General features: G+C 43.1%; 1 protein-coding gene across 2 annotated transcripts in view; it reads left to right on the top strand.

Moving 5' to 3' along the window:
* Positions 1 to 26921, top strand: part of Rerg (RAS like estrogen regulated growth inhibitor) — a 106759-nt gene extending 79838 nt beyond the window's left edge. For both annotated transcript variants that reach the window (XM_031383698.1, XM_031383699.1), the window contains exons 3-5: positions 14160 to 14216; positions 23726 to 23799; positions 25194 to 26921. In XM_031383698.1, coding sequence (XP_031239558.1) covers positions 14160 to 14216; positions 23726 to 23799; positions 25194 to 25601 — 539 coding nt within the window. In that variant the 3' untranslated portion in view covers positions 25602 to 26921. The remainder of the gene's footprint in view (positions 1 to 14159; positions 14217 to 23725; positions 23800 to 25193) is intronic.
* Positions 26922 to 27637: the final 716 nt, after the last annotated feature.

The following is a 27637-nucleotide window of genomic DNA, read 5'->3' as shown; positions in this document are numbered from 1 at the left end:
CACACACACACACAACATTCCTGCACATGCACACATACACACATACCATTCCAGTGCATGTACACACACACACACACACACACACACACACAATGAGAGAGAGAGAGAGAGAGAGACCTGTACACACACATCCAGACATCCACACACTTACTCACTCATATACACACATTAATAAAATAAAATAAAAATTGAAAAGAGGAAATGTATCTTAGGTTGAAACTTGGGAGAAGATGCAGAAGAAACCATGAAATCCTTTGTGTGTTTTATTCTTTAAATGATCGATTAGAGAATGCTCGCTCAGACAATGGTAGCAACAATGTGTATAATTAAAATGACTAACAGTAATGGCCCAGGGATGGGTGGAGGAGAGTTGGGTTAGGCTGCTCTGTAGCTATAAGCTCAAGAAGGGGAAAATAGACATTAATACCACATGCATTTCCCCTTCCAGCAAAATGTAAACATTAAAAACCCAGTTTTACATTCAAATCCCTTGGCAACAGAAAAACTACTTAATTCCTTGCAGGCAATCCTAGTGAACCCCAGTGCCGTTAACAAAGATGCAACAAACCAGAAAATTACAAATACAAAACCCCATTGTGGGAAGTTGACATTTATCTCTTCATTGTTACTCTTATCATTTAAAGCAAATAATAATTTTTGATTTATTTAAAGCTTGTTGGAAAGTTTGGATCATGAATGTGTAGATTTTGACTGGCATTTTGATGTATTAAGTTTAAATTCAAAAGCAAAACTTAGTGACCTCATTCCAATATTCCACATTGATCCCTTCTTTGTTCTCTCAGTTCCAATTGAGCAATAATCTATTGCCAGTAAATCCTACTTATTGATTTTTACTTTTGAGAAGCTTATTGCTGTCATTTTGCGATCTTCATAAGTATTCCCAAACTTCTTGTCATCTATGTTGGGAATTTGAAGCCTCCAAACTCTTTCCCCCTCATCTGTCCTACGCTAAGGCGCAGTTGCCGTTATCCAATTGATCCTTCCCTCACCACTTCCACAGGAACGAGTCAATACCCAGGATTTGAATGTACTGACGTGAGGGTCCAGAGCTAGGGTTTCATAAACAGAGTGTTTTCTAACAGTTCCTGGAAACTGTATTAAGAAAAGCCTTTCACAGAACACTTGTACTTCCCTGAGAACTCTTTTTTTTGGGAGGGGCTGCTAATCTCAGCATGCAGGACAAGCCCACATTTTCAGGCTTGAATGAACAGACATTTCAAAGCCAATCTTCAAGCCCATCTGGATCTAATTTCCCTTGAATTTCCACCCCTACCTTATAAAGTGTGCGTCTTGATACTGTGTTCATTTTACACATGCATTACGTGGTCCTGTTTCTATTTTTATGAGACTTAAGGATTTTTTGTGTCAGTTTGTTTTGACCTTCACAGGAAAGACAGAAAGGGGCCAGATTGATAACGGGTGGGGCGCGGAGGCACTTCAGAGAGTACAGCTAAGAAACAGTAGATCGTTTAAATGCCTGCTTTGATCTGGATCCATTCACTCTTAGAGTGAAGTTAGAAATTTGAGATGAGGTAGAAAACATGGGAAGCGAGGGAGGCTACCAGAGTTATGAAGAGGCCCCGCTCTGGACCCCATTCTGGACGTCTCTGTTTCCCTTAAATCAGCTACAGCATCTTTCCCTCATCAACTACATCTGCAACCCAGCAGAATGGGCTGATGACAAGGATAGCTTTCTCCAGCTGCAGAGCCAGCAGCTATGGGACAGCATTTGACAGTAACTATGATAGGGTAGCCAGCCAAGAAATATACATTGACTGTGTGACGGATGGATGGATGGATGGAAGCGTAAAGGACGATGGGTGAGCAAGTGTGTTATGGAAGGATGGATAGATGGAACTCTCTATTTAATGTTGTCATTAGCATGATAATGAACCCTTGGATTCATTCTTCTCCCATACTTGGAACAAACCTTTCTGGACCAGGTCAGGTCCTGTCATCTTTATACCCAGGAACTTCTGTGTGTGCTCATGAACTTCAGATTAAACCCAAGCTCCTTGATGTGACATATGAGTTTCAATATATTCTGGGCTCAGAGAACTTCACAGCCCTTCCCCAGACACACCTGCATAGCTCCACCCACACAGTACTCGACCCATCTCTGAACATGTGACTCCTGGCTGAACTTGGCTCTTCTGCATCCACAGCATTAGACATGACAAGTGTCTACTTGACTTTCTCTCTAGAAGTCGGCAAGCTTCAACTCATCCAAGCCTCTGTTTACAATTTAGCTCTAATATGAAGTCATCTTGCCTGTGAAATCTCCTGTCTTGCTTTCATTGGTACTTTGTATGATATTCAGTAACTGTGCATTGGATAAATGTGAAAATGGGGCATGTAAGTACACAGCTGTGCATGCACATGTGTGTGGAGTCTAGACTGAGGCCAGTGTAATCTCTCTTCATCTTATTGTTTAATTTAATTTTCACATGTATGGGTATTTTGCCTACACACATGTCTGGGCATCAGAAACTCTGGAACTGTAGTTGTCGGCTGCCATCTGGCTGCTAGTAATGAGATCCAGCTCCTCTTAAGCTATAAGCCATCTCTCCAGACACCCCTGCCCCCTTATTTTTTCTGATAGGATAGGATCTGTCACTGGATCTGGATCTTACTGATTAAGCTGGGCTGATCAACAGCAAGCTCCGCAGATTCACCAGTCCCTGCCTTCCCAGTAGTGAAGTTATAGCCATATACCACCATGCCAGCTTTTCATGTGGGTGCTGGGGTTCCAAACTCAGGTCCTCATGGTTCTCTAGCAAAGACTTTGCTAAGCCATCTTTCCAACCCTAAACAAATTTTAAAGGACTGGAGTTAGTTATCAGTAAATGCATCTGCAATGTGCTATCTGTACCTATATCTTTGCTGTGAGACTTTCCCCTTAAGTTCTGACTTTTGAATCATGCAGTTGCTACTGTTCTACCTCCAGTTCAAAAGTTATTTTTGTTTTCTTTTGGCAAAGTCCAAGACATTTCAAACTAGCACATTATCGATCTTGACCACTGCCAGTTCTTGATAACCCAAAGCTTCAAAGAGCTGCCCTAGGTCGGTCGGCATGGCCAACCATACCAGACTCTGTGCTGGAGCATCACTAATTCTGCCCCAGAGGCATAACGACTGCTGTTTCTTGTAGGAGTTAAGGACAGTGACAGAAAGCTCCATCCTAAGGAAGGGAGTGCACACGGGACATAGGCTAGAGAAACGACCCAGGTCTCAAGGAGAAGAACTGCAGCAGGCACAGAGCCTGAGAGAGGAGGAAAATGAAATTTGGGGGTTTGGTTTGACCCGAGACTAACAAAGGCACAGGCGAAGGGGAAGAGATGCTCAGTTTGTAATCTGAAGTTTATGCGTTTGTATGGGTCCTGAGCAAGAAGGTGGCTGGATTTGATCTGGCCCTGCGATTTATTCTAATTTGATGTGCAGAGTGAAGGAAAGAGGTACATTCTATAGAGTGAAAGACTGAGACAGTATATGTCTGTGATGCCAGAACACAGGAGGTGTAGGCAGGAGGATTTCCATGAGTTTGAAGCTTGACCCTGTCTCTTCGTTAGGGTTTTACTGCTGTAAGCAGACATCATGACCAAGGCAACTCTTATAAAGACAACATTAAGTTGGGGCTGGCTTACAGGTTCAAAGGTTCAGTCCATTATCATCAAGGCAGGAGCATGGCAGCTTTCAGGTAGGCATGGTGCAGGAGGAGCTGAGAGTTCTACATCTTCATCTGAAGTCTGCTAACAGAATACTGGCTTCTAAGGAGCTAGGATGAGGCACTTAAAGCCCACACCTTCAGTGACCTACTCTAACAAGGCCGTACCTACTCCAACAGAGCCACATCTTCTAATAGTGCCACTCCATGGGCTGAGCGTACACAGACTATCTATCACAGGAGGAGTTGCTGTGATGATAAGCTCGAATGTGTGTAACAACCAAAGGTTATATATAGATAGCGAATGACCAGTCCCTGCCCCTTTAACTCTAGGCCAGAGCAGAAGTGTCACAGTCAGCCCTTCATAAAGTGACTCCAGGTTCATCTCTTGTGTTTCATACTCTGACAAACACAAACGTTAGTACATGAATGTTATTTCCTCTGGAGCAGCAATTTCTTCAGTTTTTGTAACAGGGATGCTATGACAGCAGGACTTGGGTCATAGTCTAGTTTGGATAAAGTCATAGTCTCTGTTGACCTCCCCACCACCGTCACCTCTCTCTTAGTTTTCCCAGAGCATGCAAGAGCACAAATTCTCAAGTCTTTAGGAATAAAAGCCATGTGATATTTTCTTTGCTGAGGTGGTTGCCTAAGGTGGTTCCTGGCATTCTTTCTTTCTCCCTGAAACTGGCCAGGAGATATCAGCTCACTGTGTTCTCTGTTTGAGCTTCGCTCGATACCTACACCATTACGTACTTCCTGTCTGCTTGGTATGCTGCCTGAATAAATGGCCTTTTGAAGAGAAAAGCAAAAATCTTACTTATCTTAAAGTTTCCCCTTTGCTTCGCAAAATTTATATCCTCTTGCTGTGTTGCCATGGTTTTGGGTCATGGTGATTTTCTCCAGTAAAGAAGAAATCCCGTCATGAACCAAAAATGCGATTCCCAGAGCCTGCTTCTCAATAGGGTGTACACTCATATAGAAGAAAAATCTCAACCACGTAGAATTAAGTCATATGTGGAAATACTAAGATATAGTGGCAATTATTGTGTATTGCTAAAAGCATATGCTTAGAGATTTAACAAAATCACTGGGTTCAGAGTCAGCTCCTCTATTTAACTGCCCTGCAAGAAGATAGTTCATCAGTCTCTGATCATGTTCTTTCCGTATAAAGTAGGAGCATTAATTCCTACTTTCAAGACTTTGTATGATAAACAAATTCACTTGTGATCTATATCCAATCTGTGCTTGACTCCCCTTGAATGATTAGAAAGTGCCTTTGGTGTTGTATTGAAAGCATTCCCAGAATCCCTCGAATGCCTTATTCAGGGAGTGTGTACACTCCAACAGTTTATTCGATTAATGAGTGGAAGCTTAGCTTCATATAATGTAGCATGACAATCCACCAGCAGCATCGCCTGGATCTTCAGTGGGAATTGTGATGAATGCTTGTTTATGTTTTTTTTTTTTTCCTGAAAAACCTTTGAGGAATATAAGGCTAACAGCAGTGTGGGGCCTACAGTTTGGACCAATCAGATGTGCAAAGCTGGTAGAGTGGATGGGCATCAGAAGGAGGGCTTGAACCTGAGAAAGGGTTCATAGATATTTTCAGGACCTAGAAAGTGAGAAGGAAGAGTTTCAACTCAGGACTCTGAGACCAAGTTCTCAGCACAGAGATTTATTTGTCCCAGGGGGGCAGGGGGCAGGGAATCAGAGACAAAGACAGAAGATCAAGGTCAAGGAAGAAGGGAGCAAGGAGAGGAGGAGGGGAATTTGTCCCAGAGGACAAAGGACTGCTTCTGGATGGAGAGTCGGCAGACATGATGTGGCCCATGGGAAGGCGGCGGGTTATAAAGGTAAAATGGGAAAGCGCGTGTTAGGATGAGGTGCTTAGTTGTAATTGGGCATGTTGATTAGGTGAGCCCAAGGGGCTGCTGGTTGCTGCACTTCAGTACTTTGATAGCTGGACCTTGGTAGTCACCCTCAGGAGGAAAAAATGGCCAAATAAGGAAAGAGGCCTTGCTTTTTGGAATGCAATCTAATGGCTTTTAGCAAGGCAGAGGGAACTGGGGAGAGAGGCAAGGCCTTTCAGAGCCAAGTTTGCCAGGCTGGGCTGGCCAGAGTCCCTTCAGAAGTCCTCCTTAACGAGCATGATTCTGAAGAACATTATGAGCACACCAGAATACAGGCCATGTCCAATAGTGGTCTCAAAAGCAATGATTGATTAAGGTTTTACTTGTACCCTCATCCATTCCTTAAATGTGATATGACTGTCACATCAGGCATTTCCAGTAGAGGTGAATTGCTCAAGGCTTCATCTACGGGTTAAGGAGGATCATTTACAGTTGGTAGGGCATAGGAACATAAACATTTATAACATAGTTGGGTTAATCTGTAAAGAGAACAAATGAATGGCAATGCCATGCCACAGTAGAGGAAGTGATGTCCTGGCAAGGCCAGGGAGCATTTTAAATGGGAGATGGCGTCTCCAGCCCTTACTGTAGGTAGACACACTGCCTGGCGTGTACCGACATTGTCTATGAGTCTGCTGTGTCTGTGTCCTCTCTCATCCTTCCCGTGATGACATCCTAGTCTTTATGTCTAATTACTATGCTGATTAGTTCTCAGCTTGTCATAATTTTTTAAGGAAGCCAAGTTAAAATAAAGCTGGCACGAGAGGACTTTGGAGCACCCTCCACTCTGCACCTTGGTGCTCTTGGTACTCAACCCCAAGAGAAACAAATTAAGTCAATTGAATGAAGACGATGAGACGAAGCATTATGGGAGGATTGTCCCATTGCCCATGTGTGTATTATGTCATGTGGGTCACCGAAGTCAAAAGTTCGTCTTTGCTCCACACTGAGGAGAAATATACGTACTCAAACGTATGTCTAGAAAACTGGTTTTTCTTAGAGATATATCAGGCTTGATCATCTTCATAGTCTTGTAACAACGTCGGTGTTGAGCAAAACCAAACCACATGGTTGTTTTTCCAAGATGGAACAAAGTATGTAGGTGAGCATGTGTATAAAGGCACTTGTGCTTATAACTTACACACAGCATCCTCTGGAAATTTCCATCCAGAGAGCTTTCATCCAGAGGGACCGTGGAGGAAGGCAACAATCTCAGGTAGCATCCTTCTTATCCGAAACCCAGTGATTGGCTGAAAAACTGAGGATCATGAAGCTGAAAGTCCCACCTAATAGGAGAAAGAAACGTGGGGCTAGTAAAATGGTTTCTGTGGGTAAAGGTGCTTGCTGCCAAGACTGAAAATCTGAGTTCAATCCCCACCACCCATAGGGTGGAAGGAGAGGGCTGACTTCCAGAAGTTATTCTCTTGCTTCCTCAGGTACACACACACAGGATGGGGAGAGGGAGCAAGGGAGGGAGGGAGAGAGAGAGGGAGACAGAGAGAGAGAGAGAGAGAGAGAGAGAGAGAGAGAGAGAGAGAGAGAGAGAGAGAGATGGAGAGAGAGAGAGAAAGAGAGAGAGAAATATAATAAAAACTTTAAAAGAAAAGTGTAAGTGATCTGAGCTTTAATTTCTTCATGCTCCATAGCCATATAATCTATATTCTCCTGCCACAAACAAGTGGGAGGGAAGATGTGCTTGCAGAGTCTGGCCCAGTGTCTGAGCACATGGGGCATACTCAGTAAATGGGAGCAGGTAATGATATCGCTGCATTCTTAAGGTTGTTTCGTCACAAGGTTTATGACACTGTTTCAGTTAAGGTTGTGCTTGGTGAGATGAGCAATGATAGGAAAACTCTTGCATCTTTCTCTCATGATTGTTTTTATTGCCTGTTTTACTGTGAAGTTGTAACTACAGATCATAAATTCAAAGCGGAAGCATTTCGTATTGATCTCGAAACTCATGTGGGCTTGGCAATAGGTACTATGGCCTCGGGTGTTTGCTGGTACTGAAGTTAAATGATCACGGTGCTGAGGAGGAAGAGGGTTGGGAAGAGAGCTACTTTGTGGGTACAGTCTCATTTCCAAAAGCTCCATACTTGGGGCTTACTATAAATAAGTACATTATTTATAATGTTATCATGTAAAGTTGTTATAATGTCCCCATATAAATGTATTATAATGTTCCTATGTAGTTTTAAACTACATGACAGATTTGGGGTTTTTTTGTTTGTTTGTTTTTGTTTTTGTTTTTTGTTTTTGACAGTACTTAGGGAAATGTGTAAAAGCCATTACAAAGCAATGTGCTATTATGTAGTCTTAGAACTTTAAATGTTTTCCCAAAGGTCTTGCTGGTTGTAGGATGGAAACAAGGGTTTATTTGTTTATAACCAAACCTTTCCCGACTACAAGAGTTAGGTAGTGCAGGTGTCGCCTTAGAACCTCAGTTAGACCAAGGGTTTTCCCTGGGATGTGAGCAAGATGGTGGCCACAACTCAGAAGGGGCACATGGTGACCATGTGGTAGGCAGGAAGCAGCAGTGGCTATAAAAACCTTGACTGAGGGCTGACAAGGGGACTCAGGGGAGAGAGCACTTCCTGCCCAACCTGAGGACCCCAAGACATTCTCCTACACAGCATAAGGTGAGAACTGACTGCCACAAGCTGCACTCTGAATGTCACATGTGCTGTGTGGCAATACATATGTGTACACACATGATAGATAGATAGATAGATAGATAGATAGATAGATAGATAGATAGATAGAGAGAGAGAGAGAGAGAGAGAGAGAGATAGAGAGATAGAGAGAGATAGATAGATAGATAGATGGATGGATGAAGGAAGCTGCACTCTGAATGTCACATGTGCTGTGTGGTACATACATATGCATACACACATGATAGATAGATAGATAGATAGATAGATAGATAGATAGATAGATAGATAGATAGATGAAGGAAGGAAAGAAGAAATAAATGAAGGAATAAATAAATAAATAAATAAATAAAATATTTAAAACTTGGACCTGGTGGCACACGTGCAAACACACACACACACACACACACACACACACACACACACGAATAACTAACTAACTAACTAACTAACTAACTAACTAACTAACTATGAGCATATTTAAAACTTGGACCTGGGTATCTTCGACACTTGCATGCCTATCTTTCCTCCGACACTTACCTGTGGATCCTTTGGCCTCATCAGCATGGCTAGTTCTGTTCGGCCCGTCAGTACAGCAGTATTCTCTGTTGCTCTGTAGTAAATGCTTACTGACCCATGCTGCTGAGAGTTCAGTCAGTTTGTTGCTTAGCCTTGACTGTGGACCCAGAGCCCTGTGGGGCTGATTAATCACCTCTCCATAGGAGCTTACCAGCATCCTGTCTGTGACACTACAGGACAGACACTGCCCATCAAGTCACTCCAGAAGCTTACTAACAGGAGCCTAAAAGGTGGCATGAGGAGGTTCTGTCTGTGTAGCTGTTGGATCAGACTCTTCACTTGTAAATATCAATGTTAGTCTGCACTTGGCTGAATCAGCTTATTTCTTTCTTAAAAAAAAAAAAAGATTTCTTATATAGAACACTTAAAACTGTAAAAGTCTTTGTAAGAGACCTCTGTAGGAGGCAAAGGTTGCTGATGTCACATTGTGCTTTGAAAAACAAACAAGCAAACAAGCAAACTCACAACTCTGCCCAAGATTGTTGGGGTGGAGAAAGTTAAAAAAAAAAAAAATAGGCTGATTTTTCTAGTGACTTTCCTGGGGTGGGCAGTGCTGGGAACTCTGTCTGGGGCTTTGCATATTCTAGGAAAGTACTCTACCACGGCGTGACACCCCCATCTCTTACCACGAACCTTTAAAAGGCATTTTCAATGTTTACCATTAGTGTGTGTGCACGTGTGTGTGCCACTGCACGCCTGTCATAGCACACATGTGGAGGTCAGAGGATAACTGTGTGGAGTTGTCTCTCTCTCTTCTTCCACTTTATGTGTGAGTTCTGGGGCTCTAACACAGGTCAGCAGGCTTGACAATGGCTCTGCTCAAGCTCCCGGAGCCCCTGACATCCTGTAGCCTCATCACATTTTAAGGGAAGATTTATTCAAGACGGCACAGTGCTATCGGGACTTCTGTCCGGCTGGTTTTTCTGCAGTGTCTTTCGATACTTGGTTGTTCCTTCTCTGTTAGGAGTGAGTTGTCATTTTTGCCATTGCTGATTCTTGTCTTTCATCTATCCAGCAACTATCATCTTGTCTGCCAGGAGCAACGCTAGATGCCAGAAAACAAATCCCATGCTCTCACGGAATATGCATTCCTAAAGAAATGGCCAAGCCACATAACAACAATAGTAGCAGTAATAAGAATAGCTGTATAAGTCCCCAGTTGTCCTGTTCCTCTTAGTAGTGGTGGGTGCTTGTGGTAGCTATGCAGCTGTCGCTCTCTCATGAGCAGCAGTGCATGATGGGACAACGGGAGGAAACTGCCTCATTTCCAACCGTGCTCACCGTTGCACACTGGCCTGGTTCACGCTCCTGGATCACGCCAGCCACCCACACTCTCCGGTCTCGGGGCCTTTGCATTTGCTCCTCTTCCCGCCCAGAACATTTTCCCCTCAAGCATTGTCCCTTATGCACGTCAGATATTGCTCACCAGACAGGGTCCACGGGGATGGACAGATGGACTCAACTGGTTAAAGGCATATGCTGCTCTTGCACAGGACCCGGGTTTGATTCCCAGTCCCCACATCAGGTGGTTCACTGCTGCCTCTCACTCCAGGAATCCAGTGCCATCTTCTGCTCTATAGCTGTATGCATGTGGTATACATGTGCACACACACACACACACACACACACACACATGCAAACATGTAAAATAAAAAAAAAAATCTTTTAACAAAGAGAATTACCCTCTCCACTCCTTTAGACAACATCCATCACTCAGACCCATCAAGGGCAGATCCTCCCTAGCTCACCGTGGGCATTCTACCTCAGGGCATTTCTTCTCTCTGGCATACTACATACTTTAGTTGTCATTTGAATTTATCCAGTTTCTTCCTAGACGGTCAGATCATGAGGTCAGGCATGACGTTTTGAATTGTGACCTGGACATTTCTAGACAGAGCAGATGCCAACACAGAGTAGACTCTGAATAAGGTTCAGCTCAAACAATGGAGACTTTAGGACAATGATGTTATATGTGCTGCATTGTTAGGCTACATTAAACAGAGGCTGCCCCACAACAGGGAGGAAGTAACAATGTTAACTGATAATGAGCAGGAAATGAAATCTGCAGGGTGGGGGCCGAGATAGAGTAGGCTAGATCATATAGAAAAATCATATTCCGTAATAAAATTTGTAATATATCTATACTGGCCACCCTTGAAATGTGGTTATCACTGAACATCACTGAAACTTGGATTTAGTTTAGAGGATAATAAAACATTTGCCAGACAAAATAACACAAGTGTATTATTGTTTTCATTCTTTATGCTAATCAAATTAAAATATTATCAGAATATATCAATTTCTCTTTACCCAAAATAACCTATCAAAAAAAAAACCTTGAAAGCACATCTCTAAAGAATGCATAGCTGATTTCTGTGTGCTTTATATGTATTTGAATAGATTCATTTTTTAAATGCATGCTCCTATTGTTGAGAATAGTCACTCGTATGCAGCTGTGTGAAAGAATGTTGGCACAGTTTAAATTGATTATGTGGATTCAGCACATGCACGCTGCCTACCTAAAGAAGATCATCCTGTACAGTTGAGAGTGAGAAGCCAGCCAGTGTCGCAGGAGTCAGCAGGAAACGTGATGTCTTAGAGGTAGACGTAAGCTGCAAACGTGATGTCTTAGAGGTAGATGAAAGCTGCAAACGTGATGTCTTAGAGGTAGACGAAAGTTGTTCTTCATTGTTGCTGTCATTGTCTGTTATGTATGTACGTGTGTGCACATGCGTATGCCATGGCACTCTTGTGGACGTTCATGATTGCTGTCATTGTCTGTTATGTATGTACGTGTGTGCACATGTGTATGCCATGGCGCTCTTGTGGATGTCAGAGGACAGTTTTCCAAAGCTGTTTCTTTCCTTTCACCATAGGATCCAAGGGTTAGACTCACTCAGGTCAGGAAACTTCGGCCAAAAGCTACTTTATCCACTGAGCCATCCTGACAGCCCCATGTATGTTTTTATGAATGCTGCAAGTTTCTTTGGAATTGACACATCCAAATTCCTCCTATATTACATAATATAGTCATAAGTTTGTTAAGAGAGTGACAGGTCTTTGTTGTAAGAAAAGTGAATATATGGAGAAGCAGGCATGCCTTTGGGGACACTCCCAGTGACCACAGCTGAAGGACAAAGTTACGTTATGTAAAATTAGTGTATGTATATTCAAAACCTTCAAATATTAAAAATCACCAGCCCGGAATGTCTTTTACTCATCTTCCTTATGGCTTCAAAACCTATCGCCAGGCCCAGGCGTTTTCAAATGGCGCAATTATGTTCAGTATATTTGAGTTTTGAAAGGCAGTGGAGTGTCTAATATAGTTCAGAAATATTTTTGAAAAATGATTAAATTTTAAATGGTTTTGGAATTGAGAAACACCAGTTACATTTCTTAAGCGGCTCATTTGAATAAGTCATTCCTTACAGATAACATTTTTATAGATTGGCTTTTAGAGTTAAAATATGCATTCTAACTAAAGATGGAGCCTTTTAAACTGGCTAGCTCTGAGACTCACAGGATCTCACTATGTTGCGGCCTTAGTTGGCCCAGAACTCAGAGATCCACCTGCCTCTGTCTCTCAAGTGCTGAGATTAAAGACATGCACCACCATGCAGGGCTAACATGGATTATTTTTAAAAGGGAAGGATATCTCTCTGTACTAATTGCTTCATACATACAAAGAAATTGACTTTAAAATTAAAGCCTTATTCTCAAGAGAGTTCTCTGTGGCAGATGAAGGGCTCAGCTGAAACCTCAAACATACTCCCTGTGGGAAGAATGACAGGGTCGGCGGCCATGCTCCTGCAAGCTCCGGGCATATATTGGTTCAAGTTAAGTCTCACACTCTGAAATTAAGAAAGAATATTGCTATTTTCTCTCTTTAGCCACCTACAGTGAAGCCACATATGGCTGTGGTCTGTCTGACAAAGTCTACATTGCAATGTACACCGTGACAGCCCACAGGACGCACTGGGAGAGAGGCCCGCATCTCTGCTGATCCTAAAAGCGACAACAGACTCAAAAGCCGCAGCCTTCAACTAGTTAGCTTTGGGCCATCAAGGAGTATCTATGAACAACTCATTCAGGGCGTTTCTGTAAAAATTAAGATCTAGTATAAAGATCTAATTGATGTTTTGAATTAATAAGACACCATTCTGAGTGAAGTTCAGTAGAGTCCCAGAGACCCCATCAAGGGTCTTCAGAGAGACCCTGAGCTTCCTGCAATTATTTGTGATATAGTATGAATGTGCTTTTTCTTTTTTTTTTCAGGGAAAGGATCCAATATTCTTTGTCTATTTTTAGTATCTGTGACAGTCTCCATGAGAAACTTTCTCAAGTTTAACAACCACTCTTAGGAACTGCAAAAGAGGACAACTCTTTGACATGGGTCCCATCAATTTTCACGACAATAGTGTCCACTTGTTTAAGCATGTTTTGTTTTTGTTTTAAGATAGGGACTATTTCTTTAGCTCAGGATAACCTGGAAATTCCTGTGTATTCCGAGGCATCCTCAAACACACTATCCTCCTGCCTCAGCCTCCCCATGCTGGGATTATAGGTGTGGGCCATCATGGATGACAATCGCTTCTCTTTTTTTAACCCTATATTTCCAGCTAAAGATGATCCAGATTGCCTAAAATAAGGGCAGATCAATGGAGAGATTATAGGTATTTCTTTGAGACAGACTCTCTTACTGAACAAACCTGGAACAAGGCAGCCAGCAAATGCCATTGATCTTCCTGTCTCAGGTCTCCTCATCCCACATACCTGGTGATACAGACATGCATGACCACACCAGCTCTTTTAACATGAGTGCTGGGATCAGAGCTCAGGACCTCACACCAGAGCAGCAAGCACATTTAACCAGAGCCATCTCTCCAGTCCTCAATGGTGACTTTCTGACGAACTTCTAGAATTCCTATCTCTTGGTTTTGCATAGCTACATTTCTGTAACATTGTTAGCTTGTATCTTTTCATTTCTGTAATGGTGGTCTCTTTCAACCTACCTTTGTCAAACCCTACTAATACACAAACTCTAGATACCTGTGATGTGGCTCTGAATTAAAGGCTTTGTTGGAATTTCTGTGTGAGTAATTTCACAATATACTGATTGAGCTTTAACCCTGTGACAAGAAGAATAAATCTAAGCTTATTTAAACACCATCCAAGTCTGAGGACACCATGTGTATCAGAAATGTATTAAAATAATCACAGGTGAATTGGGCTTGTTGTCAAGGAAATACTGTGTATGGTGAATGTGTATGTAGGAGGACAAGAACTCCAGCCAGACCTCACATTTGACATGTTATTCTTTTTCTTCCACAGCTATTGTAGTGAGATTTCTGACCAAACGGTTCATCTGGGAATACGATCCAACCCTCGGTAGGTCACATGTTATATCCTCACCTCCCCACGTTATATCCTCACCTCCCCACGTTACATCCTCACCTCCTCACGTTATATCCTCACCTCCTCACGTTATATCCTCACCTCTCCCGCTTCCAATGTGCTCATGATCCTCAAAAGAGGACGGCATGTCTGTCGCACCCTTGATAAGCCCCTTTTTGCTGTTTTGGAAACACAATGTTTATGTTATCAAGCACAAAGCCCTCCTAGAGGCCAGCATTGTGTCCCGTCCTAAGCCTCTAACCCTGCAGGACTTAGTGGAGAAAAGTAAAATCCGTCCCAGAGGAGATGCAGATGGGCCAGTAGGATGCTCGCTCTCCCATCCAATACGCAGCTTGGCCCTCCTGGGAGAAAGGCTAACACAGGCAGCATTTAGTGGGACAAAAAGTTATGCTGAAGAGAATATCACAGTAAGATCAAACATCTGTGTGCAGATGCAGAGCAAGTGTAAGCAGAAACCTTATCATGCTCCTTTAGCTTCCAAAGATTAGACCAAGTGGTGTTTGTGGGTAAAGAAGGCAGAAATAAGTGTTTAAAGTGGATAAAGACTATTCCTAGGCCCTTTTGTCCTTTTTTTTTAAATTTTGTGTGTGTGTATGTGTGTGTGTGTGTGTGTGTGTGTGTGTGTGTGTGTGTGTGTGTGTGTAGGTCAGAGGACAACTGACCGAAGTCAGTTCTCTACTTCATCATGCGGTCTCAGGGATCAAACTCAGTTCCTCAGGCTTGGCAGAAAGCCCCTTTGCCCACTGAGCCATCTTGGCAGCCCCACTGTTTTGACTGGATGCTTCTTGGTGTACATTCACTGTACACAGTATTGATTTTTCATACAGGCAATTTCCTGCAAATGTGTCATGCATGGGACTGCACGTTCTGCTAAAAAGGAAGCTTGCCTCCCGCACTTTGCATATGTAGGCCCTTCATTCTGCACGTTTATGAACTTCCTTCCCCGCATTTGCCCTGTGTGTCAGGTGCTAAAGATGAAGCAGTTATCCAACTCTGATCTGGGGCTGAGGACTGTGCTCTTATGCACATAGGCGTTAAAGGTTGGGTGTCTTCTACTTCTACCCTATTTTGCAAGACAGGATTTCTCACTGAACCCAAAGTTTACCATTTATGCTAAAATGGCTGGCCAGCCCCTGGGATCCTACCATCTGGTACCCCCCATCTCCCAGCGTTGTGCTGTTATGCCTGGGTTTTTATGTGAGTTCTAGGGATACAATCCCAGGCCTACACTTCACCCACTGAGTCATCTCTCCACATCAAGACTCTGCTTTTTTGACCTCATACTCTAGAAAAGAGTTGGAGAATAAATGACCATAGCAGGCCACTGACAAGTGCTGATGGGAAACGAGTGAGGAAGGGAGATGCGGCTCAGTGGACTGATTTCTTTAGCACTCTACTTTAGAGTCTATCTGGAACTTATTTACTTATTTTAGTGATAGAGAGGAGGCATGGACTCAGTACTTGTTTGTGAATCATCCATCAGATTTCCTTTCCTTAGTTACACACCACTCCGACATTCTCATGGGACTTCTGAGGCCATCTTCAGATACCAAGTAATTTTTAGTTAGATGCAGTTTAAATATCCAATGACATCCTCCTTTGTTTACGTTAACTCCTTATTTCTCTTTATTTTCATTGTGTGTGCTGTGTCTGCGGGGCCGCGCTGCCTAGGGACATTTCACACAGGCATGTGCAGTATGCTGAACCGACTCCCCCAGACTCCCTCTCCCCACTTTTTTCTTTTAATCACCCATGACTCCTCTTAATTCCCTCCATTCCTCTGGACAGCTCTGCCTCTGCTCTCATGCCGTATACACTTATATGATTTCATTTATCTATATAAAACCAATGAACCACAAAAGAGGAAAAAATGTATGAGATTTGTCTCTGAAGGGGCTTTAATTTCTGCTAATTACCATCGTCTCCAGTCGCATCCATTTTCCTGCAGATGTGATGTCTCTGCTCTTGTGGATGAGTGATCAAGGCATCCCCTTGTGAGTCTACAGTTCCTTTGTCTGACCTCCATTGCTGGACACCCAGTGTGTGCTCCCATCACTCAGCCAGTATGGAGCATGAGCCCATCCACTCTCCACACCGTATTGTGATGGGTGGGAATGTGCATCTTCCGCCTCTGCTCTCTGACAACATTGTGCTGGCAGCTCTCTGTGGCGCATTTCTCTAGGTCGATCTTCAGAGTCTGTGAAAGCATGGCATGACTGATTGGAACTGGCTGAAATCATAAATTAGTTTTGAAGACTCAAATCTTTATTATGTTCAGTCTTTTAAACAGGAATCCAACATATCACCACTTTAGCAGACCCTCTTCTGCCTTTGCTTTTAAAAGACTATTGCAAGTGACTTTGTTAGTAAATACGGAATTGTAATTTTCCAGACGTGTATCTGGATAGAAACATCACCAGATACCTCTGTGACAATTCAGGAGAAAAAGATTATATCCCAAGATAGTAACACTAGTTACTGAATGAAATGAGAATACAAGGTGATATTTTCTGATTTTGCTTATCTAAATATATACCTTTCTAATACAAGTAGGAAAAGAAACTTAAAAAGACCCACATTTGGAATATAATACTTCCCTGGCTTAAGTATAAAAGGAAGAATTAAATTTAATTTCAAATTTCTAAAATTGTTTTATAAGCATGCATTATAGAATAATTCTGTCAGTAGAAAAATACAAAAAGTATATTTTGATGGATAATTTTCTTCCTAGTACATTCTCCGATATTACATAAGGACTAAGGAGAAGAGGAACAATTATTTCTTGAGGAAAGATACTTTTAAATATTTTGTTCATCAGATTTTTTTCAGCATACTTACAAATATAGTAGTACTGCTAGTTTGAGGTCATTTCTCTGGATGCAAAGATGAACTTTGCTTTAAAAGGGAGCCATTATCTATCGTCTTCCCCAACTATGTAAATGCTCCCTCAGGTAGTATTTTTCTCATTTGCATATGTTTTATAGTAATGATCTGATACTTTCCATGATTCATAGTGGTCTAGCTTAAAGCTACTTATTCTCCATCTTATCTACATATCACAACAAAAGATGACGCTTATCCCAAAAAACAGTCATGACATTTTTAACTCTCTCTAGCTGTGCTCTAATAACTGATGTTACTGTTTGTAACCAGTCATGGCTGGCGAGCCCTTTTCCTTTTGTCTTCTTCATATAGAACAGTAACAGCTATAAACAGGAATGAGTTTGAGTGGTTACCTGAAGTGCAGGCATTCTTGCCTAGCAAGCAGGGCACTGCACAGAGGGACCTTGTGCTGTGCCTCTCAGAGAGGACCTGGCTGCTAAGCAGCCAGAGCCTTCCTCCACCTTCAGGAGAAATAGGAGAAACAGTGACTCATTGGCAGGTGATGCTGTCATTAGCTCGAATACTGGAGATGGGATCTGTGTGGGTGTGAGCCTTGAAAACTTGTTAATTCCCCAGCATACAGGAAACCTCAATTCATAGGATTCAAGAGAAATTAGCATTTCTTGGGCTTAAGTTCCTACTGTCATAAGAAAAGACTGGATCTTTGTGGAACTCATGGTTACTTGAAAACATCCAGCAGCCAAGATGGCTACACTGAAAAGCCGAGTGGTGTGTTTTTGATGGAGAAAGGGAAGGGAGTAGGGGCTTGTCTTCTAGAGTTCTGATTTCTGTAACTTCCTCAGAACATGAGGAAGTGGGTTTCTTGATTTTGGACTTTTGTTGTCATTTCATGAGAAGCTGGAAATTACGAACACCATTCCACATATCGACAGAACGGAGTAGTTACTGCTCTGAAGCAATCCTATAAAGCAAACACCTTTCTCTTTGCCCTAGTTTGGTTCTCTACTGCTGCGATAAACACCAGAACCAAAAGCAACTTGGTGAGGAGTTTATTTGGCCTAACTTGGTGAGGAGTTTATTTGGCGTACGTGTCCCACTTACAGTCCATCCTGAGGGAAGCCATGGCAGGACATCAAGATGAAACTTGAAGCAGAAGCCTTCCCCGTGGCTTGCTCAGCTGTCTTTCTAATACAACTCAGACCCACTTGCCTACGGACAATGCCTCCAGTGGGCCGAGTCCTCCTACATCAGTTGGCAATCTAGACAATGCCTCACAGGCATGTCCATAAGCCAATCTGATGGAAACAATTCCTAAACTACAATTTCTTTCCAGGGACAGCTGGGTTTGCGTCTAGTTTACCGTATCCAACCAGCACACGGTTACAGTGGCCAGTACGTCCAGGCTTCTCTGGCCCAGTGTTTCTCTTATTTGTTTTTGTTGCTGTTGTGTTACATTGAATTTGTTTACAAAAGGATCTATCATGGTGATTCTAATTAGAGGTGCAAGCAAGGGGCAGAGGGTAAGTGAGGGGAACTGTACCCATTTCACAAAGAAGGAATTTTTTTTTTTAATTCGTGTTTTGAAAGATGAAGTCTCAGAAAATAACCACAATCCTTTATATGGAATGATTTTCATTTCCCTGAAATTTTTCTCATCTCGCCAGTGGATTCTTTGCCAGAGTTCAGCCCTGCTTTGTTAGCAACACCAAGAATTACCCCTGAAGCTCATCAGATTTGGGAATGTGGCCCTTTTAATCAGGAAGCAGCAACCTGGATGGTGGGAGGTAGATTCTGGCTGTGGACTAAACGGAATCCATAGATGTCTAGTCCCAATCAAGAGCTGGAATCCCTGACTTCCAGAGTCACGTTACCCTCCAAGAATGTTTTCAGACACAAGAACACAGAGAAAGGCTTACAACGCATAATTGTGTGTGTGCCTGTGTGTGTTCCTGCTGACGGGACCGTGTTGGAGGCCTGGAGATAGGAAGAGAGGGGAAGAGTGCTTGTTAGTGTCAAGCACTACTGTCCTGGGACAAAGATGTGGCACATTGTGTTTGAGTGATGGGTTGCTGTCCTTACACAGAGTAAAGCGGAGCTAAGGGAACGAATAAGGGAATGAGTCAGGAGACAAAACAAACCCCCCGGATCGTTGACTCTGTGCTTGATTCATCTTGCCTGCCTTGGAGCTTAATCCCCCCCTCCCCCGGGCTCGTTGACTCTGTGCTTGGTTCATCTTGCCTGCCTTGGAGCTTCTTGGGCTTGGACAGGCTCAAGCAGAGAGGCAAGATCTCTCAACTGGATTCTGAAGCGCGCAGAAGAGCTCAGCCACATCTCAGAGCTATTCAGTAGCATACAGCAGGAACTTGGGAGGCAGTCATGGGACCAACAGGGCCAGAGGAGTGAATCTTCATCTAAGACGACATGACTGGTTTGCAGTCCGGCCAGCAACAGAATTCAACTCAGAGAGCAATTTCCGCTCTAGTGTAAGGCCACACTGCTAACTGCTGCTGTCACTGCACGGGCCACGTGACCGTACTGACGTGTCGAAATGTGCAAAGCAGCTAGCTCTGTCCAAGGATTAACCACACACAAACAGCTCTGAGTGTTCAACCTTACCAGAGTGTACAAAATGCGGGCCTATTTACAGAAATGTCATGGGATGCATGCTGTCCAAGGGTTTGTTTTCACTTGTGGTAGCTGTGGGTTGCGGGGGTAGAATGTGCCCATGGCTGCAGGTGTCTGAGGCTGGAGGCGCCTGATTGACCTGGGGAGGAGGTTGTCAGTTACCTGAAGTAAGGGTTCAGTGCCAAACTGGGGTCCTCTGGGGTCCTCAACCCCTAGGCCACCTACTCTCCAGGCCCCTGAATGCATGTTTTAAGTCATTTTCCTTCATCCCCAGGAATCTAAAAGATAATTTTAATATACCTAATTCAATTATGAAACTCACGTTTGTTTTAGAATAGACCTTTTTGAATGCATCTGGCCATCGATCTAATCAAATATACCCACAGGGCTTCAAAGAAAGGCCTGAGGCTCCACTCCTGTTAGTATAAAGAAAATAGAGAATATGTGAACAGTCCAAACACATGTGTACCCTTTATTTTCTTTTTTCTATCTTATCCTTTCCTTTTTCTTTCCTTCTTTCTCTCTCTTTCCTTTCTTTCTCTCTCTCTTTCTTTCTTTCCTTCTTTCTTGACATAAGGTCTCTGAATATCCCCATGTAGGCCAGGCTGGCCCCACTATGCCCAGATTTTCTTTGAATTTTAAAACAGAGTAGAATGTATGTGTTTTGTTAGAATCATCTTACACAAGCTCACTGGTTCATATCCAATATTTTACTTCTTGAGGGAATATTTTCATGGTCTTGCATGTAGAGAAAATGAGTTCATAATGACAGAAAGACATATGAGCGAAATATGCGGAGAACAGTGTGAAAACAGTATTCATCTTGGAGGAAGCTGGTCCAGCACCCGCTGCTGTGTCTGTAGCAGACATTCCCTCATTTCCTGCATTTGGTCCCTTTCACTTCATTAACAAACAGCCAAAGAATCACAGAACTTCAAACGAGTTTCATTCTGTTGTGCACACACCCCCCTATGGTGGCCTTTTGCAGCTGAGACCCATAGCCCATTTGCCATGGGAGCCACAGAGAACAATGTCATTTCCTCTGGGACAATTTTGGTGCAAAGAGATGGATGAATGCTGGGGCTTCTGTTTTCCTGGCTGCAGGGTGAATGTCAGTCATCTTAAAAATGGAAGTCAATACAAAAGGCACCGAACAGCCTAGCAGAAAGGGTGTGGATGCCTAGTATGTGTGCAGCCAGCTGGGCCTCTCCTCCAGCCAAAAGACTCAAGAAGAAAGGGTTGAGGAAACACTTGGAAGCAATAGCTGCTATAAGTGGCATTTCAGAGCATCCGGTCCCAGCAAGCCACACCCTGTCACAGCAAAGAAGAGAGTGTGGTACAGAATGTTCGTTCTTCAGATGAGAATCCTTATGTATGGATCGTGAGTTCCAGCAGAGGGACAAGATGCAAAAGCCGTTTATTCATGTAGGCTGAATGTCATCTCATTTTTAAAATGACAGCTTTTCAGAGGAGGTGTGAGCTGTGGAGCTTCTGTGGTGACTGTTCACGGCACGAATGTCACCAAGATGGCTAAGCCCTGCCCATTGCAAGCTTCCTCTCTGGCTTTTGTGCCTTGGATAGACCATCGTTCACTGCAGGAAAATAGGACAGTGGTCTCTGAAGGCTGCAAAGTCCTATAAGAAAGGAAGGAAGGGAGGGAGTGAGGGAGGGAAGGAGGGAAGAAGGAAGAAAGGAAGGAAGGAAGGAAGGGAGGGAGAGAGAAAGGAAGGGAGGAAGGGAGGGAAGAAGGTAGGTCAACTGGTCATTTGTTGGAATGGTTAGTCAGGCAGTCTGGAAGGTAGAGAGGTATGCTGAAGAGTCTGGTCCCCAAAAGAGGCAACTCCAGGCTTGTTTGATTAGATGCTTTGGTGATTGCCATGCAGAAATACCCAGTTAGTAATGTGTTAGATGGCCTGCTGTCTGTCCAGCCTCCTCAATGGAAAATGTTTGAGTTAGAATTCTCAGTTTTATGTTCAAATGTAGCATGAGCCTACGATTTTCTTCATCTTCTGCTTTCTCATTGTTGCTTTCATGCCACCTGCTAGCAGGGTTGGCATGTGAGCTGGGTCTCGATGAATCCTCCTTGAATCATTTCTTGTTTGTTCTGGTTTCCCTCTCCTAGAACTGAGTACTTAGCTCACAGTTTCTCTTCCCTACCTTTCTGTTACAGAAAGGCTTGTTAGGTAATCTTCCCCTTAATGTTTGTCTCCACTTCACCCTGAAGGACACAGGAGAATCATCTAGAATTGCAATGCTTGATTGCTTCTAATACAGGCGCACTGATTTGTTTATGCCACTAATTTCCTGAATTCTGTATCTCTAATAAAGAAACCCAACGTTAACTGAACCATGTTCTTTCATAGGGTGTGTATTTTGTTTTTCTCTTAATCCACCCCCTTTTTTTTTAGTCATTAATATCTCTAAAATTCAATGAGTACATGGTTTTGGATATTTTTCTCTTAAGACTTTCAGTGACTCTTGTTCCCAGAAATTCTTAGATATCATAACCTCTGCTGTCCCCACACCCCTATAGGTTTTATTCTCACTACTGGGGCTCATTTTATAAAGAATGAGATTTATAGATATGTTATCTATATTTCTTCTGAAAGTTTCAAACCAAGCTTTCTTTCTTATGAGCTACTAACACGTTCTGAGGAAATCCCTCACGTGCCCATCACCAGCTCAGTCCGTCACTCTCAGCGTCTTAGTTTTTTGCAGCTTTCATATACGGCCACACTAGCTGACTCTGCCTTGATTCCCATTCCACTTACACGGTGAGAGTCATATTCACGACTGCCCAGGCATCTTGTATCTGCCATCTTCTCATCCCTTCAGGGTTTGGGGACCACTCCACTGTGGACCCAGCAACTGCAGCAGGTACAGGGCAACTGCTATTGGCAGTTTTGACCAGACACGATGATGGAGGGATCTTATTATCCCATCCCTTGCATCTGCTCAAACCCTTTATATTTTGGGCTACCATTCTTCACCACCAACCAAATACAAGCTCAGCCACCTGCCTGTTAGTGTCTCAACGTCCCCAGTAGTTTCATATCAAGTGCTCAACCTGTTATAGTCTTGGGGTCTTGGTCAGGTTTGGGAGTTGTTGTTGTTATTTTGTAAGTTTAAGGAAATAAAAGTCAGGAAAAGCTTGAGTGTAACAGGTAGCCATGGGAAGTCAGCCAGTGAAGTCCGGCCTTTATTAGAGGTGAAGAAACATACGGCAGACATAGAGAATGCAGCAGACATAGAGAATGATCACCTACAAAGCAGAGGCGGGTTCCCTCCCATCGTTTAGGGTTGGTTACTTTGAACAAGGATAGGATGCTGATCGCCTCACAGCTGTTGCATAAGCATGTCCTGATGCGACTTGTCCTGTCAGACCTATCAGCCAATTGCAGTGCCCCACTGATGAGAGAGAACAAAGCCTTTGTTTTAAGCTCCTAGGCTTCTGCCTTAGGTCAGGAGGGAGAGGAGGAACATGGCCACCTTGGAGAGGAAGAAAGCAGCCATCTTGGAAGCTTACCATTTTTATTCAGCTAAGTCCTGGGCTCTCTGTCCTGCCCACCCCCTTCTAATGTCAAGGATCTTTGCACGGTTAAAGTTAGGAAGAGACACAAAAGACTGTTATGTTAAAAAATTACTTATAGGAATATCAAGGTAGAAATATATTTTGCACGGAAAATGCCTCTTTCATCTTATAATGCAGAGACCTCGTCTAATTTAAATGGAAAAGAGCCCTAGAGGGCTGGCCTTGCAGGACAAGATTCAGCCTGAGGAAAGGATAAAGGAGCAAGCAGACAGCGGGCTCGAGGTCGGGCCCTCAGAAAGCTCTGCAGAATTCGATGGTTTTCCTTTGTCTAGTCTTCCATCCTCTCTTCTCTGGACAGCTCCTTGCCACACCCGATCCCACTCCCCAGCTTTGCCACGAAGGCAGGAGTCCTCTTCCTCTACCTAATTTTTCACTTCAAGGATCAAATTAAATCTCACATGTGCCTTTCTCATTCTCTTAGAATCAACCTACCGACATCAGGCAACCATCGACGATGAAGTTGTATCTATGGAGATCCTGGACACCGCTGGCCAGGTGAGTAAGAATTCAGCCAAGTGTTTGCTGCGTCAATAAAAAAGAGATATGTAAAATATGTACAGTGTATTTAAAAAGCTAACATATCTTTCTATACATGACTTTTACATGATTAAAAACTCATATGTCCCATTATCCGGCCACTTGATACATAATATGTAATTTGATCCTCGTGTGAGCAACCCTGTGCTTCCAGAAGGTATTCAAGAAGGTAGAATTATTGCAGTAGTCACAGATCACCTAGGGTAGACACCTCCTCTATATTTGGGGGACTGGGGTGCCAATGTATTCATAGGTTTTCAAAACCAAACATGTTTTTGAAATGCTCCAAGTGCGTTCCAGCTCTCTGTGACCACCACACAGGCTTGTGTGTGTGTCGCATGTCGCATTATGTGGAGACAGTCCCTTCAACATTGCAAATTGCCTTTGACATTAGTCAGATCATGTCTTACAGAAACAGTTAAGTCTCCGTTGCTAAATACAGAAACAACCACGGGAGTGATGTTGGATGCAGCCATTTCCATGGTGCTATAGCAATGACCCGTGGCCTTCAAAGGGACTTGAATTAAAGTGTTTAATGAAAGAAATTCTCAGAAAGTAATTACAATCCTTTCCTTGTCATCTCTCCCTCCTTATGCATGGGCCTTCATACAGCACTGAGCACGCCAAGAGAGGCAGAAGCCTTTAGAAGACAATTGAACCTAAGGAAGCAATACTTTTTTCTCTCTCCTTCCCTCTCATCTTCTCTTCTTCTTCTTTCTCCTCTCCTTCCTTCTCCTCTTCCTCCTCTCTTCCTCTTCTTTTCCTCCTCTTCTTTCTTCTTTTCTTTCTCTTCTCTTTCTTCTTCTCCTCTACCTCTCACACTCCGTGTCTCTCTTTTCACACACAGTGTCTCATCATCTCACTATGTAGCCCAGACCAGCTTGAACATGACCTCTTCTTACCTCTGCCCCCCAAGTACTAGGATCTCACGTGCATGCACCTCTAGACCCAGCCGCATCTTCAAACTGTGCGTTCTCCTCTCGTGGAGATCACCACAGGAGAACTTCTATGATCGCTACTGATGTATAACACAGATTAGAACATTGGGATGGGGGGTCCTAGTCCTCAAGCTTAAACAGTAGATTTTATATAGTTTATTACTGTTTTTTTTTCTGTTCCTAGGGTTATCAATGTTCTATAAACTGAACAAGAAGGCTATTAAGACAAATGGGGGTGAGCTGTACTTACCTTCTAAACTAATTAAGAAAATAAGTTCATCCAGGAAAACAGCCAAGACATTTAATAACAAACGGATACGAGGCAATGCAATTAAGGGATTAGTAGGCAATAACACTGTGCACTTCGGGATGAGGCCCAGGTCTCCTGATTGCAGCTCTTTTCTTTGTCCACAGGAAGACACCATCCAGAGGGAAGGGCACATGCGCTGGGGAGAAGGCTTCGTGCTGGTCTACGACATCACCGATCGCGGGAGCTTCGAAGAAGTGCTGCCGCTGAAGAATATCTTAGATGAAATCAAAAAGCCCAAAAACGTAACTCTCATCTTGGTCGGAAACAAAGCCGACTTGGACCACTCCAGACAAGTCAGTACAGAGGAAGGGGAGAAGCTGGCAACGGAACTGGCGTGTGCGTTTTATGAATGCTCCGCCTGCACGGGAGAAGGGAACATCACGGAGGTGTTCTATGAGCTCTGTCGAGAGGTGCGTCGCAGGAGGATGGTGCAGGGCAAAACGAGGCGCCGCAGCTCCACCACACACGTCAAGCAAGCGATTAACAAGATGCTCACCAAAATCAGCAGTTAGAGGCCCTGCCAAGATGTGCTGAAAAGTGGGAAAGCCTTCCGGGTTCTTCCTTTGCCCCCCTCTAACCACAGCCAAGATATTCTACTCCTTTTTCTGAGTTTGGGGAACATCAGAGTCCCGATCTACTCTATGCTGGGAAATTCTCGAGTGTCTTCTGCAGCTCCATGCTGGGACAGTCTCTCCCTTCCCTGCTTGCGTAGGATCCGTGCTAATGTAGTTTGAAGATGCAACTACCAAAGACACTGAAGTGGCTGGATTCGTGGAGGCTAATTTTAGGCAGCACTGCCGTGCTTAAATAAGTTGAAGTCTTTTCAAAGGCATTTTAAGATTCTGTATCTTGTGGAAGACTACAAAGGTCACCATAAGGTTTTGTGATTGTCTGGTGAGAACTTGAGGAGGGTAGCTGAGCGATTAGAACGGGGAACAGAATTCTAGTTCCCATTTGAAGTGAGGGTTTTAAAATTGTTGTTATTATTATCTTACTTTAAATTATGCCGCTTTTCTTTAACACTTTATTTTATTTTTAGTTTGTAGTGTTATCACTGACTTTGGCTTTGTGATGTAATTGCCCATTTCAATTCAAGTTGATTCTTTCAGTAATCTACAGCAGTACTTACATACACTATTCTATTATTTTCTTAATAACAAAAGAGACAAGGCCCACAATTCATACCCTGCCATGGCTTTGCTCCCCCAAGCCTGGGTGATAAAAAAGAAAAACAAACCCACCAGGAGTCTTTGTACTGAGCTTGACTTCACTGCATGTCAGCAGGGAATTACAGTTAGAGCCTCCTGGTTTGTATATTACTTTATTAGCACCTTAGCGGGAAGGTTGCCCTCTAAATAAGAAAATTATGACGCTTAGCTATTTCTCTTCTCTTCAGAAGCCAAGGCAGAATCCCATGCATTCAGAAAGAGCCAGCTTCTGATTCAGTAAGTTGGCCACATGCCTTGTTAACCTTTTAACCTTTGGGTAAGATTAGTTCACATGGGAGAATTGAGAAAAATAATGGGTGAGTAAAATTCACTCTCTGTGAACGAGCTATGTGTACAAAGTGAATGCTTGGCTGGCAAAGGATTATGTAACTGCCAAGAGTTTATGATCCTTCTCTTCATTTCCTGCCCCATATCCTGAGATTTGGGCACTTTATTTTAGAATAAAATATATATCTTTTACGATGTATGTATTTATATGTATACATATAAGTATGTATAAAATTTGTAAGCATCGAAGGTTTTAATTCACCAATGTATTTGAACAATCTGGTGTAACTGACTTCATTTTATGTGATATAATAAAAAAATATAATTTTCAAATTCTGTTGGAATTCTTTTGCGAATACTTTGTGAGTTTAGGGGAGGCTTGGAAGCAATTGGATTGCAGAAGGAAAAGCCGATGAGCTTGATTTGGAAGGAAGTCAGCTCCTGCTAATAGTAGATGCTGCTTTTGGAATACTCGGGCACTTTATTCCTTTTCTCTGCTAATTGTTACAATTATTTTAAGACATTAGTGCTGTGATTACTGTGTAGAGGTAAAACAACTGAGCCAGATGGGAAAGGAAGTGATGTCACCAAGTCTACATGGTAGGCTAGAGGGTACAGCCAGAACACTAACTGAGAGGGTCAGAGTCGAACTCCGCGGTCCGCATGATTAACTTGCCAGACGGCTCTTAGCCTGCCTTGCAGGGGTGAAGGCACCAGATGAAGTGATTAAGAAAAAACTTGCCTTCTCTATTTCCTTGTTGATCCATTCACTGTAGATATGTTACGTATGCCCACTATGCAATTTTATGTAGCCCACTTGATGGTATAGGACCCAAATTTAAGGAATGCATTAGAACAGTCTAGGAGAGAGGGTGAGACTCTTCTAAGTAGTAGAAACAGCATGCAATGAAAATATAGGGATCTGAAAGGTGGCGATGAGTGCAGAACTCTGTGAGAGATCCGAGGGCCACACGCATCATTTCTAGAGGAAGAAGGGGCGGGGAGGCGGGAGTTGAAGGCAAGAGTTCCAGGTGCACAGAGGGCAGGAAGCA

This window comes from Mastomys coucha, unplaced genomic scaffold (genome assembly GCF_008632895.1).
Source record: "Mastomys coucha isolate ucsf_1 unplaced genomic scaffold, UCSF_Mcou_1 pScaffold20, whole genome shotgun sequence".
In the NCBI taxonomy this organism is placed as follows: domain Eukaryota; kingdom Metazoa; phylum Chordata; class Mammalia; order Rodentia; family Muridae; genus Mastomys; species Mastomys coucha.
The sequence above is the reverse complement of the archived record's forward strand: the minus strand, read 5'-3'. Positions and strand labels throughout refer to the sequence as shown.